Raw genomic sequence first — 17,945 nt, forward strand, 5'->3', positions numbered from 1 at the left:
AAGTTTGTACAGCTAACCCCCCTAATGCAGATGCTAAAAAACAGATTCTTAGGAATAAAAGGCAGAAGGATTAATCTGATTTACCTGGGCATTTATACCAGCACAAGCTTAGAGTACACTGTAGAGTAAGAAGGAATAATACAACTCATTCCTACTCTATAGCAGTGCAAATCTGGGATAAATCCTTTATTCAACATTCTCCCTCAAAAGTAATGTGAAAAAAAGTCAAGCTGAACACACAGAAGATGACGTGCAGAATCTGAAAGAAAATGAGACACATATGGGGAGGAAATTGCATCATAATCATTTGATTGCATATTTCAAACAGATTTCTGGAGCCCATGGCACATCCATAAAGGAGATGGATTTGGTAAAATAACTGTAGTGATATTGGTGTAAATCTGAAGTTGCTGCAGTGACATCATGTTAGCCCCACTAATTCTGTAAAATCTTGCTGATACTTATTTTTTTCCCTTAGCCTGTTTTAAGTGGGTGATTAATAATTTTGTAATCTGAGCTCTTATGTAATAGACCATTCATAATACCAATCACTCATCAAGAATATTCTCAGCTGAACAATTTGGCACAACAGGTCAAATTCAGCTTTCCCGGTGGTTTGCTCTTCATGTCATTGCCTTGAATTGCATTAGGGTTAAGAAGGGGCGGAAGACTTGTGCTTTTCTGAGTGTAACCCAAGAAACACAATTTAGAAGGCAACTGTAACCTCTGTTAATGCTGTCTAAATATAGAGCTCTGAATCAGAACCATCCATGATGCAGACTGGATGCAGAGTTCAGATATTTAGTTTCCAATTTTCTGTACATGAGAGATTTCAAAAGTTTTTAGACAGAAGAAGGTAAAGTACAAAGCCACCTATCAATTATGCAGGTGGGAAAAAACCTCTCTTTACACCCAAAACACAGCTGAGAGTTCCACTACTGCTCAATATCAGGTAGAAATCAAAGCTTCAACAAACTTCCTCCTTTGGGAGTAGATAATAGCTGGAGGAGGTTGGCGGCAGCCAAGTAGGAGGAGCAATAAGCATGTAGGGGGGCACTGAGCAGGTGAGTAGCTCCTAACCAAAGGGATCCTGTGGAAAGGAGCAGGTGTGATTGACTTCAGGGAGGGAGTGGACGCGGGAGCTCTTCAGTGAGAGCTGTCTCTTTACTCTACGGGTTTATGGAGGACACAAGTATGTGCAGCCGTTGGGTTGTATTAGCCTTTTGCTGCTTAGGGCAGCTGTGTGCAGGTAAGAAGGTTCTATCTGCAGTCTCTTCTCTTTATGTTGCTCCTCTCTATACCTCTTCCCTTTGTATTTCTCCTATTTTTTTTTTGTTTTGTCTTGTATGTCAACTTTCTGGTCTAGGATCTCTGCTGGGAGAGGAGTTTAGGGCTTCAAATATGTATTCTGTTAGAAAATGCCTCTACTGCAGATGGGCTGGGAAGGAGGAGGAGCTGCTGAATCTCTCTCTTTGTTTGTAGTTAATCCTTCTCAGGAGACTTGATGAGATGAGATGAGATGAGATGAGATGAGATGAGATGAGATGAGATGAGATGAGATGAGATGAGATGAGATGAGATGAGATGAGATGAGATGAGATGAGCTTGTATGGGGAGGGGGAAAGTGTATGATAAAGTGCCTGATATAAACCTTATTCTAATACCACTTGCTCTCTCCAGGGCCTCTCCCAGGCAGCTGGGAGAGCTCTGCTAAATCTCTTACTCTGTATGTTAACAAGCCTGGTCTTAAAAGTCTTATTAAAACTCCTTGCTGCTGAACAATTCAAGAACTGACTGTACTGCTTCTGATGCTGCTACGCCAGGAGGGGAGGCTGTATGTGGGACCCTAAAAACAGAGGTTCATCTCTCCCATAATGCAGTTTTGCCTTTGCTTTTCTGAGGTGATGTGACCAGTATGTTTGAGGAGAAACATCTTTTACCTCCCTCCCCAAATCCTCGTGTTTCCCATTTTGTATTAAAGACCCTACCTCTCAAACTTTCCCTAGACAGGTAGGCTGTTTCCTGCTCAGCTGCAGTTCACCTCCCCCTTTTATCTTTTAATGTTGTTTGTTAGCACTGCTAGATCCTCTCTTTTAAGCCAGAGCTTGCAGGGGAAGAGGGCAAAGATTTTTCATATTTTTTTTTTTTTGGTAATTTCCTCTTCTAGATCAAAGTCCGAAACCGCAGCTTGCAGCTCCTCAGCTTGCTACAAACAATCCCACTCTTACTACAGTTTCTCTAGAAAAACCTTTTTGTGTGTTTGACAGCTCATTACGTCCAAATAAATCTTATGTTGTCTACTTGTATGCAATGAAGGAATCGGGTAAGTATCAGCATGATGCCTCTCTGGAGCATAACTAAATGGTGTGGCCATTGCATACAATTCTTCACAGTTTTAAGGGAATGGGTCTGAATGGAGAAAAGGAGAGAAATCTGTAGCTGGAAACTATTTATAACTAAGCCTTTGGCCTCAGTTTTCTCCAAGGTATTATTATAAAATAGAATATAAATAACTGTAGTATTTCAGTGGGGCTGATTAATGATAGCAAGTGCATGTACCTTGTTACCTGACTCCCAATAGGTGCTGAGCAGCACCATCAGCTATAAACATTTGCCCAGACCCTACCAATGAATCCAAGTGGTCCGCAGTCTGATACTTTATCTGTGTCTAAACACAAATGCCTTATATGAAAGCTTGAATTCCCCCAATTAAACCTGTTGAGAGAAGCTGGGTAGCTGCTGCCATTTGTATCATAGTTAAGGCAACCAGCCCTCACAAGGGCTACATTTTTCTCCTTTTAGACAAAGGTAAGACATGCTAGACTCGTAGTCAAAGATGACTGGCCCATAGGTTCATTCATATAATGAATTTCATAGCTGCTTGGCAATGAAACATTGTTGGCAGTGACCAAAAGCTGCCTTCTCTGTTCCCTGCTGCTCTGGCAGTCTGTTTTCAATCCCAGCAAGAGCCACTCCACAAGATGACAGAAATAAATTACTTCCTTATATACCTTGTGCCCTGAAGGCTGTATACAGCCTCTTTTTCTGAGCGGAAGAGAGAAGAGATCTTGAGAGGGGCAGTAGAGAAACTCACCAACAGACAAAATGATCTAAAATTTCCACTGCTGATTGTTGCCACTCTGGACAAGGTGGAAGGAAGAGGCCTTTGACAGATAGAAGCTGTAACCAGAGACACCATCCCATCCAGCTAATGCAGACTATTTGGAATACATGGCCTTCTGAGACAGATCCCACAACTGAAGTCAACACCTTTATATATCTAAAACAGACTGTAAGTGCATTATAATTATGTAAAAGGCTACAGTTATCTAGTTATGCACACAAATACAGTGTTTTGTGTTAGAAATTGGATCAGCCATCCCTTCTTCTGCAGGTACTGTGGCAAAAGCTTCCTACACAGATGGGTGAATCACTACAAAAGGGTTTATATACAGAGAAATCTCTTCCTGTTTTTAAGGCAAGCAGATGCAAACTTGTTACTTGGCAGACTGGGAAAAATTTTGTTTGGATTTGTCTCTGGTCTGCAGAGAAGCACATTGGCTCACCCTTGGATGCCTCTTGGAGCAAGAAGAAGGGAAATTTAAGAGAGTTTAATTTTCTTAACATCCTATGTTCAGCTCTGGTGTTAAGGAAATCTGTCAGCATACTACAAAGTTAAGGGTTGCAAGAACTCTGCTCCAGGAGCAGAGCAGAATGCTTCCAAACTGAAGTAGTTCCCAATGTACCACAGCTTTGGAAAAACTAGTGTTTCTCGGCTGCTGACAGCACTAAACAGCTGGAGGGCAATCCCGAAAAGAAATTAACCTACAACTGCAGAACTTGGGAGCATCTCTTGGGATTTGTGCCTTGGCTTTGCAGTGGAAAAGGTTTGCAAGCTGCAACTGAGCTTCCAAACTGTGCTGTAGGGCTGGGCACAGATCCACAGTTTGCTTGAAGCTGTGAGGACTTTCAGACGTTCTGTGGCATGCTGTCTGGGAGCACTGGCATGCCTGGCTGGCCGGAAATGTGGATACCATATCTGTTCATGCAAACCCTACATGCTGGTCTGCGTACTGTGCAGTCCTGGGAGGTCCAGCTGTTGCATGACCAGAAGTCTAAGAGTTTCTGCTCCAGGAGATGGGACTCTGTAGGAACTCTGACTTGGCTATAGTATCAAATCTGAAAGGGCAGAATTTAGTGAATGTTTATTGGAACCATGTGCGGGACAGAGGAAAAGCAGCTTTTGCTACTACCTTCCCTTCTTTATCAGATTCTCCTTGGGAAAGAGGAGTTTTAAGAGGGTGGCTACTAAAAATTATTGCTCTGAGACATGCTGTAGCTCGCTCTGTCACAGTTTCTGAGGGACAAGCATTAAGAGTTTTAACAAGAATTAAGGACTAAGGTGTAGGACACCAAACAGCTAAAATGGTGGCAGATTTTTGGTTTCCCTTTGGAGTGTTCTGCAGTTAAAGAGCAAGTTGCCAAGTAAATACAATGTGAATGGAAAGGGATGAACTAGTTTTAACAGACTTATTAAAAAGCATCTCTCCTGCAGCAAGTGCAATAAGCTCCCTGGTGACTGACAACAGCAGCAAACCACTTGACAGCACGTTCCAACAAACAAGTGGAGGACAGATGGGACCTTACAAAGCTGCTTTGTTCAATGTACCCAACTGTGCATCTCCTCCCAACCTTGCTGACGTAGGAGATGTCAACAAAGTTTCTGATGTCCTGAAGCAATACCTCTTCAGAGTCGGGGATGACGGGACCTGTTTGTATGACCCAAACTTCCTAGATATCTGTAACCCACCTCTTGCACCAGACACAACATACAGGTATAATTCTTATTTCTTATACAGGTATAATTCTTATTTCTTACAAGGTGATGGCTGCTCTTAATTATGGCATCGTAGAATCTTTAGGTTGGAAAAGACCTTTAAGATTGAATCCAACCGTTAATGTAGCACCACTAGACCATGTCCCTAAGCACCATATCAACATGTCTCCTAAGTACCTCCAGGGATGGTGACTCAACCACTTCCCTGGGCAGTCTGTTCCAATGCGTGACAACCCTTTCAGTGAAGAAATTTTTCCTGATATCCAAGCTAAACCTCCCCTGGTCCACTTGAGACCATTTCCTCTCATTCTATCACTCGTTACTCGGGAAAAAGAGACCATTGCCCACCTTGCTACAAACTCCTTTCAAGTAGTTGTAGAAAGCAATAAGGTGTCCCCTCTTCCTCTTCTCCAGACTACTCGGCCACTCCTCATAAGCCTTGTTCTCCAGACCCCTCACCAGCTGTGTTGCCCTTCTCTCAATGCAGTCCAGCCCCTCATTGCCTTTCTTGTAGGAAGGGGAGCAAAGCTGAACACAGTATTCAAGGTGCGACCACACCAGTGCTGAGTACAGGGGGACGATCACTTCCCTGATCCTCCTGGCCACATTATTTCTGATGCAAGCCAGGATGCCATTGGCCTTCTTGGATACCTGGGCACACTGCTGGCTCATGTACAACTGGCTGACAACTAGCACCCCCAGGTCCTTTTCTGCCAGGCAGCCTCCCCAAGACTGTAGCATTGCATGGGTAAATACAAATAAAACATAATAAAAAGCAAAAATAAGCCTGTACTGTTCCCTTGTAATGATATGATGTGAATTACCTGTCCCTAACTGAAATGCTCCGTTGCGAGCATGGTTATGAAGGTGGTTTGTCTTAGAACTAGTGTCCCACAGGTGATGTTCTAGCAATGGTGAATTCATTAGGTTAAATTCATGGATTAGTAGGAAAATTACTGTATGAACTGCTGGCTTTATACCGATGTTAGTGTAGATAATCCAGTGACATCATCTGATTAGAAACTGGTTGCAGAAAGGATTTTGGCTGGAAAATGATATTGAGATTATTCACTCTGTATTTTGCGTTAGATGATTCTGCCAGATTGGAGACATGGACCTGACTCCACTTGCTTTGTTTGGATGGGATTCTAGGGAACCAATGTACTCCTTTACGTCCAACTCCCCAGCTCCAGGAAGCCCCTATCCCTAACGTGACTGGAGACTTTCCAGTGAAGGCTAGGTAGCTTCCCAACTTGTCTGACCCCTGTTGCCTAGGGAAGCTGCCAGTCTGGATATTTTGAGCACCATAACAGCTGTTACCTGAAAGAGTTCTTTTGCTGTTGCCAGCTATTTGAAAGCCGTAGTAAAAATGGCAATCACATGGAGGCACATCTGCTGCAGAGGCATAGTATGCTTCTGAAAAAAAAATACTGTGGACTCTTAATTCTGCAAAAACTGTTCTGCCTCCTCCATATCTTCAGGACAATTCTTAAAACTCAAACTGTTGTGGAATGGAAACTTAATTTTTTAGCCAAATCTGATGTTGATGTGTCTCTGCAGTGCTCTCATCTAGCAGGCAAAGTGTCAAAGATCTCTACTTTTGGACAAAATCTTTGACTTCCATATGGAAATGAAAACCACTGTCCTAAATGAAGCTCCTCACAACAGGGAATAGCAAGCTGGGAAGAGCTGTTGTTGGAAAGCTCACAAGAACAAAGCGCAAACTGTGCATGACATAGCACAGAATGCTTTTCCACAATTAATTCTGTTTGTTCTTTACAAGGTTTCTGAAAACAGTCAGTTACCTCTGACTGTCTTGATCTAATGCTCTGACGAAAGCTGAAGTCTCAACAGCTAATCCAATAGCTTAAAAATGCTAGTAGAAATGCTTCAATTTGAAATACCTAATTTATCACTTTTCTCCCACAGGTTTAAATATGTGTTGGTAGATAGCACTGAAGGTATCACGAAAGGCCAAAGTCTCTGGTCCGATCCAATCAAAACCAGAAAAGGTAAATCTGTGGCTTTGCTCAGTTCTTCTAAGTCCATGTGCTTGCCTTAGGATGCTATTTCTCTATGAGCAATACTTCGTCTTTTCCTAAACAATTTTAACAATTTTGTCTGCCTTTCAGTATTGAAGTACGAGACTTAAATATGGAATAATTCTCTTATTTTTGTGTTTCAAGTAAACAGAAATTTGTATGTACAGTTTCAGATTTGATGTATGTAATAGTATCTGGTGCTGTTGACATTTCTCAGTAATACACATACTTGTCATACAGGCTAACCTGCTGAGAAAAGTTTATAAACTCTTAATACAGGCCCTGAGCCTTAAGCCTGTTTCTCATAAATCATCTGAGAAAAAAAAAAGTAAAGACTTGAGGTATAGATATAATCAGTTTGCCTCTCCTAAATCACTAGATTTCTCCTGTTTGGTGGAGTGTTCATGGTCAAAAATAGATCATAAGAACAGTCTTTCCATGATTTTCTAGTTAAACTTCCCTTGAAAATTGATACCTGGCCTGGTCGAAGGAGTGGAGGCATGGTTGTCATTACATCGATCCTAAGTGTTCTTGTTTTCCTTCTCCTTGTTGGCCTTCTTGCTGCTGTGTCCTCTGCTCTCATGTAAGTACTGCAACACCTTACAGCTTTCAGTAAGAGTATCTAGTCCCTCAAATCATCAACCTTCTCCTCTATGGTTCCAAGTCACTCCCACTGGTCTTTTTTCAGATGACCAACCAGATGATGCCCTCCAAATTCTGAAGTTGGTAAAGGGAAAAGACTACTTTATCATAACCTTCCCTAAGATCAGCAGGTCTTGTAATTATTGCACAGCCTTAATCTTACTAGCTGCCAGACTTTAGTAAGGAACACTGGAAAAAAAAAGCCCAAACAGTAGCTGCACATAATTAAAACCTGTTATTGATTTTAATTTCATTGCCTCCTCCCCAGGAGAAATAAGTTACCCCTTTGAATTAATAAGTGAGGCTTTGCTGGAGCTGTCTAACTGAACTGCATGTTCACTAGTTGTCTATGCCCTGGGAAATCAATGAGGCTCGATTGATTTCTAAACTGAACTTCTGAGGGAATGAACTAAATTTTAAAAATGGTAGGTATCAGGGCTGCTAACACCCACTTCTTTCATTCACTTGAAAATGATGCAAGTGCTCTGTATTCTGTCAGCTCAGTCAGGCTGTCCTGAACTAAAGATGTGGAAAGCAAAAACTGCATTGGAGATGATTATTTAAAAAAAAACCCAATCTATGGACTTCGCTGATGCTAAACGATTTAAGTAGCAATCAACGTTTGCAAAATGTTGTGATGGTAGACTCCACTTGGTCTCTACTGGAGCTTAATAAAGCCTTTCACTCACCCACCAGGAGATCAGAAGATTCTTCTGCAGAGACAAGGCACGTGTCTCAGACTGGTCAACAAAGTGAACTGAAACCACAGTCAAGCTCTGATTGAAGAACCTGCTTCAAGTCAGGGTGGAAATGCAGATGAATTGCCACATGCGCAGGACCTATGAGACTGTCTCTTCTACTCAACACTAGGTCAAAACACACTACAGTACACAACCAGGCAACTCAAGATGAATGGAACAGATGAAATAAGGACAATTTTTTTGACGTCTTGCAGTACATGCTATCCTGCCTTGTCCTAATGAGAATTGATTTAGTTAATTGCTTTGTATAGCATAAATCAAATGTCTGGACTGAGGAAAAGCATCTTCACAAGATCCTTCAGCTTCAATGGTGGGATCAGATGTCTAGCATATATGTATCTCATCTGGAGTAAGCATTACTGGACATCTCTGATCTGCTGCTTGCAATCAGACGAATGTGATGCAGCCATTTTTGTCTCAGTCTTTCTCTACAGCATTATAACTGATGAAGAATTAAAGAAAACAAAGCTTGTTTGGAAAAAGATGTTCTTTGAAAACATTTGTGTCATAAGAATTCTCCTTTTTCCCCTCCTTCTGTAAAACAAAGCAAGCAATTTCCAGTTCCCTGTATATAGCAGAGTAATACTTAAATACCTTCAAACAGTTTTGCAGGGATGAAGGCTAACAGAACCACCTCAAAGCAAGTGTGTTCCTTCTGAGCTCTATAAATTGTTGGTGGGCTAGTAAAATGGCAATACTGCTTTAGTGGGAAACACGAGTATATTCGCTGTTGTCAGGCTTAGCCTCATTTCTGACCTTTACTACTCTTCACATCTCAGTATCTAGGTTAGTGAACTTTTCCTGAGCTAATTCTCTTCTTTCATTCCATGATCTCAGTTGGTAATTATAAATAAATCTTTGCCACAGATTTGAGTTATGTATTCCTTTTTTCACTGATGTCAACTTCCATATATAGTTTTGTCTCTTCAAAAGGCTTGAGGAAGATCCAACTTCAGTGCTCTCCCTTATACCTCTTAAGTACTGAAGCAACTGTCCTATGGCAGCAAGCAGTCATAAGCACAGAGTTGTTACTGGTTATTTTTGATGTTTTCTTAGTTTATGAGTAAATTTACTAAGCTATATCAGATTGTAAATAAATAATTCCGTTTTGACGTGGGTGGTTCACTGTCACTGTCATGACTGCATGATCTTGTACTGATACTTATTCCAGGGAATGGGGCTTTCTCTCTTCAGACTCTGAAAATTAAAATATTATGTGTAAAATCAAACATCGTCAGAACTGAGTCTTGAGATTGTAGCTTGGTGATTCCAAAATTTGCCATTTTAAACTTCAGGAGTTGGGCTCAAGAGATTCATACAGAAGCTCCCTGTGTGTAGGTATTTTAACTACAGCATGTTAATGCTTGCCTGCTTTGTCTGGGTTTCAGCTACACAAGAGCTGGCAGGGAGAACAGAGAAAACACTTTAAGGGAGAGGTGGATGCTGTCCATTTTGAGTAGGAATGGATGTTGAAGTCTCAGGCTTCATGATGTTTTCTGAGGTTTTTTTGGCTATTGGTGCATTCTCTGTAATATTCTGCCACACCGGCTGCTCCAAACACCATTCTGAGGTGCTTTCTCCTTTGTGTATTGGGTGATAACTTGGAAGAAATGGATATCTGAAGAAAAATGGATTATGAATTTTAGGTGTGCAATAGTCAACATTAGAGTATGTGAGAGACCCGTGGAGTGTTTGTCTCCCTTTGTAAAGCCAAAGTGGTACTTCATTGCTATAGAGGACTCTAAACCAGTGGAAAAAAAAAAAAAGGCTAAAAGTAGGATCAGTAAAATGAATAAAACCAAATAAGTATCCTTTCAACTGCAGACAGCCAATACATTACACTGGGTGCAATATCAGTTAATTCTACTACAGGAATAAGTTCTTTTGCACTTTGTTTTAAGTAGTTGCTTAAGACTGTGTGTCAGCACATACAGCTATCATGTAAAATATAGCACTAGAATAATCGAATCTGTTGGATTCTGCCAGTATCTATGACTGAGTGAAGACACTCAGATCAAGAAGTTTCTCTCACTCAACAAACAACTGGTTTAGCCAGTTTAATCCTGATAATGGGCCTAGTTGTATAGCTTGTATTTCTTCTTGTGCTTCTTCTGTGTCTTTCAATTGGAAGATCTTCACTTTATTTCTTTTTTGGAAAAATTCAGAATGGATTCTTCTTAGAGTATTTATTTCCCCACACAAAGCATAATTAACTGCCTCAGTTGGTCCTATATTGCTATGCATTCAGGCTTTGTGGTTTTTCACTTTAGCTTTTCAAAACATCCCCACTGTTCAGAAAGTTTCTCTGAAGAAGAATCCCGCCTTTCACCAGCTTCGGATCTTAGGACATCCCTTCCTTCCCATGTTCTTTATGGAAGAAATACTGTAGTGTATTACGATTTTTACCAAAATTCCCTGTTTAAATATTTTGTTGAAAATGAAAACTCAAATTACTTTTTCTATGCAATGCTGGTTTTTTGCTTTTCACAAGATCTTGCCTGTTAGTACCCATGTGTTATGCTGTGAATTGTATTTCAGGACTGTGCTCGATCAAAACAACAGTTATGGTAAATACCACAACAGGGCCACAGCTGCTTTTGCCACTCCATGTTGTATTTCAATTGATCTAAATACTGACTTGTTTCTGCTCTGCTTCTGTCTGCTTACTGAAGAAAGGGTATCAAAATTCCTGTTCAAAGCCTATCAGAGGTATGTCCCAATTCCTATCCTCATCATGCAGAAGAAATGTAAGGTGTCAATGATTAACAGCACTTCTTCAGTACATAGGCTTACAAAACAGAATGGTTGGGAGGCATTGCTTAGTTTTTTAAGGAGTGGGGCTGCAAAAAGACTACATCAGGCTTTTTCAAGAGTTGTTGCCAACATTGCCTGTATTTTTGTTCAGATATGCCTTTCACAATCAGCCTGCTATACTGAAGAAAGGAATATGTATGGACAAAACAAACTTCCTGAGCCTTATGTATTTAAATAAATAGCATCAAGAGAAATGAGACAAAACTGAACAGTAATATTTGCTAGGTGTCTTCTCGGTATTGTACATCTATTCCTAGCTGTCACTTTGGGCACAGAACAACAATTCGTTCAACGATCCTGCAAAATGTATTGAAAATTCTGATTGCAGGTGCTGCCTGCGTGGTAGAAAACAAAGATAAAACCCCATAACCACGGAGTCCGGGAACCACTATTGAAGCCATGCTTACATTTAAGACTTCAAGGCCGTGCTAAGGTTTTATCAGTGTTACATGTGACAATTGTGAACAAGATTAACTTGAGATCTCTTTTCAAAAGAAACTCTAAGAAGGCTTTGACCTATGTCTGCTGATCTGCACTGAGATGAGTGTAACCTTAATAGCACTAGGTTGCAGAGCTTATACTTGTATATTCCATTTTTGGTGTCTTTTACTTGGGCCAAGGTGTTCTCTAGGCAGAAAGTAATTAGTAACACAAATTGTGCTGTGGAAAATCTAGAGCTGGCATGAAGTTATCGTACATATTTTCACCTGTACTCTAGGTTTAGATTCAAATGCCTTGTCTCCAGGACTGAAAAATGAATTGCATTCAATCCTCTTTGCATTACTCACTCCAGCATGCTCTCAGCTGAGACCCTGGCAGGAAGACTACTTTACACATGTTTAGCAGATTGACTGCCTGTGCTAAGCTTCAGTACAGTCGAATGCTGAAGATGTCCACTCACAGCTATGTGACCCAACTTGTCTGTGCAGCTGCCTGAGCTTGAATGTGGAAGGAAAGTGGGGGAAAGAGTGAGAGCTGGACAAGATTTGCGTGGTTTCAAATGCTCTCTCGCCTGTGTAGTTTGGTTGGTCCTGGGTCTGTCTGCTGTGAAAATATTGCTATGCAAGTGTTGGGTCAACTAAAAGACTCCTTTCTGTGCCAAGTGTAATAACTTTTGTGAGGCATTTATAAGCATATTGTTAATCTGCAGCATATCAAATAAAATAATGGGGGATAAATAAGATCAAAGATGGTAAAGACATGAATAAGGAGAGATGTTACATTGCATTTCTTGAACATGGTGTGTTCATGAAGATAATGATCTCTGCAGCTTCAGACAAGTCTTTTCTGCCCTACTTTCACCAGTGCATACACATAATTACTCCGAATTAATACATGGGTGAGAGAAGAGGTAATTTCCTTCAGAAGTACTTGTCTTTTACTAAGTGATTCTGCAGATATTTAATTGACTTGTCATTAGTAACACTAGAGATTTTTAAAAATGCCTTCCTAGATGAGGGAGGAAGCAGCTCATTTGATTGTAACAGGTGATGTTTTGGGGCAGAGTACAGAACACTGGCATTCTCAGAAGCTCCTGGTAAGAAATTCTGTGTTATACTCTCGGCTGTATGGATACTCAGCTGGGAACCTGGCATTTGTGATATTTAATACTTTTTTTAGTTAATTTGGGGCATATTGCATTAGGGTTTTTTTGATGCCAAAAGAACCATGGCCAGTTTACTGAATTAGCTTTTCTTTTGTTTGGCTTGGGCATAAATTCAGATCACTTGCTGGATACATTTGGAATCTGGGTGTGAACTTGAGGACAAGGATGGTAGTGAGACTAGTGCTGTAAAGCATTTGTGGTACTTTTTATCAATATTTGTGACAGATCTGGTCAGCTGTGATCAGGACACCTACTTCAAGAACAGGACCAAATTACAAAAGGCATTTTCAATGCCTAATGGTACTGAGCATTGGTACAGTGCTGGCTGCTTTTACTAGTGAGCAAAGAACTTGACCTTTCCTACTAGAAAGAGTTTGTAGGCTTGTTCAGGAAAGAAAAACAATCAGATAATAGAGTACAGGTTTGCCTAAGGGAGGAAAACTTGTTCTATAAATTACTAATTAAAAAATCAGTAGCTCTTATTTCCTTATGCAATGAAAAAAAACCCCTTAATGCCTTATATTTTTTTTTTTTGTGTATGTTACTTTCTCAGAAAAGTACCAGCTTTCAATTGTAGCTCTGCCACTCCGGTCCCTGCATTGAGTCACCTTCATCCCTCCAACTGCTTTTCGCATGTATTTTCCTTCTACTGTTTAGTCCATGCCTATGTCACTACAGCCAATGTAGTAGTGTGTTCACGTTATTAAGGTCCATCTCTCACTGATGAATTCACATATTGACCTGAACAAAAAAGGAGTGAGATGCCATCATATGTAACTAAAAAGAAATAAAAGTACTTTCCTAACAACTATATTAGTTTGGCCTGAATACAAGAACTTCTTTCTTCTGAGGCAGCTTGCAAGAATAAGCTTGGGAAAACCATGTGCTGCCATATAATCATTTTCCCCAATACAAATAGAATTCAGTAGTAGAGATCTGAAGGTTTAAAAGCACTAGAATTAGTTTTCCCATGATGAAAAAAGGGCAAAAAGGAAAGTTTACAATCCCTAATTCTACTTTAAATTAGTTCAAGACTAAAAGTGAGTATGAAGGTTTATGGGTGTAGCATGTAGGTTTGTTATTTCTATTCACCTGAACTAACTAATCTGAATAGTTTTATTTGTGATTTTAATGTGAGAGCAACAGAGATAGACGTATATTCTAGGGTTGTGATACTGCTGAGGGTAATGCACTGTTTCCTTATTTAACCACGAGCTAGTATTCATAAACAAGATTTATGACATTTCATTGTTTGACAGTCATACGGTGCTTTATGGCTAAAACAAAGCACCAGCTGAAATCAATCTTTCCATTGAGGGTTGTGTTTTGTTTAATAGCTCTTGTATCATGACTCGAGAGAATGATATATATTTTCTTCAAAACATTGTAAATCCTTTCTGGATGAAAGGAGTTATTTAAATACAATGGATTGATATTGTTCCCTTAGTGGCATGAGTAAGTTTAGGACAGATTCTGTTCCACACTTGCCAGTGTAATCCCAGCCAAATCCATTGAAGCCTGTCCATTTTCTCTGCATTTACACAAGCATGGCTTAGCAGCAGAATGCATTCCAAGACTGTAGCCGTTTCTCCGGAAACATCCCTACTGAGATTTGCCCAACCTTTGAAAGATGATGCACAGTTGGAACCAGTTTATCAATATAAGATTCCTCCCACCTCCTGGCATCAGCACAATTGGCCAGAACCCGGCTAGAGCACACAAGAACAGTGCATAAAAGAACATCACTCTGCAGTCTCGCTCAAATGGTGGATCTGCTCTTGGCAGCTGAAGGAGATCCCCAGGGTTTATCTCAAATTTGGCTTGGGGTAAGGAATTTTCAGCTTAAATTTTAGTAAAGATTCTGCGTTACTGATAGAACATGAGGTAATTGCAAGAGAATATGACGGGGCTGACTCTACATATTCTTGTACCAATTTTGAACTCCAGCTTAATGAAGAACCTCAGCCTGCACCTAGTTTTAAGCATGTGAACATTGGAAAAAGATATCAATACACAGAATTCTAGCAAAATATATTGTTTTAATCAGAAATATGTTTTCAAAAGGGGAATAAAGAACCTGAAAAGTGTCAATGAACATCAAAACACTTAGTCAAACTTGTTTAGTCTGTTTTCTTGGGAGGGAGGCAGAAATAATTTCCTAACCAGCTGAAACAGAGATGTTGTATTTTACTAGATTCCTGTCCATTGCATATTTATTGGAGTAGTAGTTGCTCTGATGTTGTCTCTTAGTATCGACAGCACCTTTCTGTCCACTTATGAGCAAAAATATAGTAACAAGATTGGTTATTTATATTGGTCATCTTCTCAAAAGCATCCCGCCTCCTTTTCAGTTTATACAAAATCATCGAGGCAGCAGTAGCTCTTCTTCCACTCTCAATTGCTGCACCAAGTTCTTCATGTTTGTCCTGCTTATTTTTGGATTCACAAGTGTTCTTTAACATATTGGAGCATTACCAGTTAGAAAGATGGGATAGCATTGCCACTCTCATAAACACGTTTCTGATCTTCACTGAAAGTCAGAGCAATGGAAGTGTCTTCCCCATCTATGACTTCTAATAGACTGTGTCTGTATGGAAAAGGTTAGTTCAATGTCTGTGTCTATCATGCATTGCTGCTTCAGAGGATTTAAGAACTAGTTATAATTTGGCAGCTTTCTTGCATACAGCTTGCAGTTTACCACAAACTAAATGAAAGCCATTTAGATAATTTCAGACATCAATACATTCCACTCGTTTCCCAGTAGTATTTCTAGGCAAGCTTTAAGTAGTAATAAGCCCATAATAGCCTACAATCACCTTCAGTGTACTGCTCTGAGGTATCTACTGCTGAAATCATCAGAGTGCAAGAAGACTGTGGGATCATGCCAAAGGCAATGCTTGTCATTTACTGGTGCAACACCAGCTGTCCTCATGTATAGCCCAGTCTTTTTTAATGCATTGGTCACCAGTCACCTCTGCATCCTGAGATCAGGTCTGTCTATGTATGCCTGCTGTTTATTTTCATCATTGAAAAGCAAAGTTAAACTAAGTTAAGACTTTGCAGTCTTAAACAAAAAATAATTTAAAAAATAACAAATGTCCTAGATCACTGATTAAGCCCTGGCCTGAGGTTAAGCTCAACAGGGAGGTGAGGAACTACTGAAGATGATGTGAGAAGTTGCTGGATGTGACAGATAACCATATGAGAAGCTGACAAAAGTTACAGACGGTGCTTTGAGGAGTGGCTGGACTTCACATGCGGATAAAGGGGGATTTATGTGAGAAATGCACAAACTTCATGGGCAACTGGAGAGCAGCGCTGGAAACCTTTAGCAGAGCAGATCCTTGTGAGGCCATCTCAGGAACATTATGAGGCCAAGATAACCCAGGAAATCATGTCAGAAATTACATGTTTGGGTATGCACGTAGCAAAACTGGGACCAGAAGGGAAAAGTGAGACTATTTATTGAATAGGGGGATGAGCGGGGGAAAGGGATGGTTAAGAAACACAACAAGGTCACTAATGCCCACTGCAGATGGGGCTGTCTTTAGCTCACAGGCAGCACTGAGTTCCATAACTGCAGCTTAAAACAGGACAATAAACAAAGCCTATTCTAAATGTTGCCAAAGGTGTCAAGCCTGTTCCGCAGTTGAGAGCTGTGGTGCCTATCCTTGCTGGTAAGGAAACACTCAGGACAGAGAGACACTAGATGCACTGTGTAGGAGCCCTCTCCAGGCCTGACAACACCATACCAACAGAGTCACTCGAGTCAGATCATACTTCTCCCCGTGTTGCGATGGATATAACACAAGACTGCTATCTTCAGCTGGCTTATTTCTTTCTGCTAATGCTTACCCAGTCTCTGTTTATGTCTTGGAGGAAAAAAAAATATATCCCAAGGGATGTTGCTTCTCTCAGTGTCTACACAAAAGATCTCTTCCTACAGCTGCCTTTTCCTGCCACACTTCACTACAATTTACTTTACAAACTGAGCTAAGGCTTTCATAGTGTAGTATCATTATTTTGTTGAGGCCTCTATTTGCATAGTTAAGACTTCTGTTTCCTACTGTTCTTTTCAAGCTGTGATGGAGATGAATCAGATCACACCTGTGCATAATTTCTCTCCTAAACAATTATAATTTTTGGGAGAATCCCAGTGCCTTCCTTTATAAAAGTTAGAGATCTTTTTTTTTTTTAATTGGACATTGATGGGAACTGTGAAGTGATAACTGACTTAAGCTGTCAGGTGGAGTTCTTCAGCAATCACTACCATCAGCCATCATAATTTTAAACGTTTTGCATCAGCCAAATGAAATAAAATTGTAGTTTCATTTAACTTGTTTGGAAGATCTTACCCCTTAAAAAAATAACTCTTACACTAGTACTGATGATAGGAAGGTACAAAGCTTTGTGGTGGACTGAGGTTTGCCTAAAACTAAAACATCTTTTCCTGGTTGCACTCAATCCTTATGCAGAACCAGGAGATGTACCAGGGAATTATAGGAAGGACTAGTCCACTGGCAAAAACTTTAAAAAAACTACAGCAGAACTGATAGAAACAGAGCCAGTTTGCTTTTAAAACCAAAGAGATGTTTTCTGGCATCACAAATAGATATCTGAACACTCGATGATCATGTATTACTAGGTGACTGGGATATGCATTGTTTTTTATGCTGCACCATTTCAAGTCTAAATTTTGTCTGGAATGTAATACATCAGCTTCACAAATGTCTCTCTTTTGCCAAATGTTAAAAATAACACTTTCCAACTTAAAGACTGCGAGATTTACATCCTGATTCCAAACACATTAAAGTCTATAGAACTCTTTCTTATGACTGATGGCTTTAGACCAGGCAAGTGTCTTGTTGGTAGAATGATGAAAGGGCTTCATTTAAATGGATAATCTATAAAATTGATTGAGTGAATATATTTAGGATAAACTCAGAAGCACAGGTACATATTTAGGGTAAGTTTGAAAGTGAAAACAAGCATTTCTTAACAGGATAAGAAATAGTGGCAAATCTAATGCAAATGGTGTTTCTAAAATTCCTTTCTCTGAACAATGGTAAATTGAATCCCATGGAGGGCTTTGATCTAGATCTTTCAAATGACTGATACTACACGGTCCTGACATTTTCAGTCTTTCTCTATTAAAACAATATTTATTACTGTTTGGACTGAAGTGACATAATATTTAGAAAAAACATAATGAAGAGATAGTAAAACAAAGACAGTACGTTTAT

General features: G+C 40.0%; 1 protein-coding gene across 1 annotated transcript; it reads left to right on the forward strand.

Moving 5' to 3' along the window:
- Positions 1–1,182: 1,182 nt before the first annotated feature.
- Positions 1,183–8,356, forward strand: UPK3A (uroplakin 3A). Its single transcript, XM_054052712.1, has 6 exons — positions 1,183–1,249; positions 2,168–2,323; positions 4,556–4,835; positions 6,767–6,849; positions 7,330–7,462; positions 8,218–8,356. Exons 1-6 carry the CDS (start codon positions 1,195–1,197, stop codon positions 8,303–8,305), a joined length of 795 nt encoding a protein of 264 aa, XP_053908687.1. The 5' UTR covers positions 1,183–1,194; the 3' UTR covers positions 8,306–8,356.
- Positions 8,357–17,945: the final 9,589 nt, after the last annotated feature.

The sequence above is a fragment of the Cuculus canorus genome, chromosome 1, assembly GCF_017976375.1.
Source record: "Cuculus canorus isolate bCucCan1 chromosome 1, bCucCan1.pri, whole genome shotgun sequence".
Taxonomy (NCBI): domain Eukaryota; kingdom Metazoa; phylum Chordata; class Aves; order Cuculiformes; family Cuculidae; genus Cuculus; species Cuculus canorus.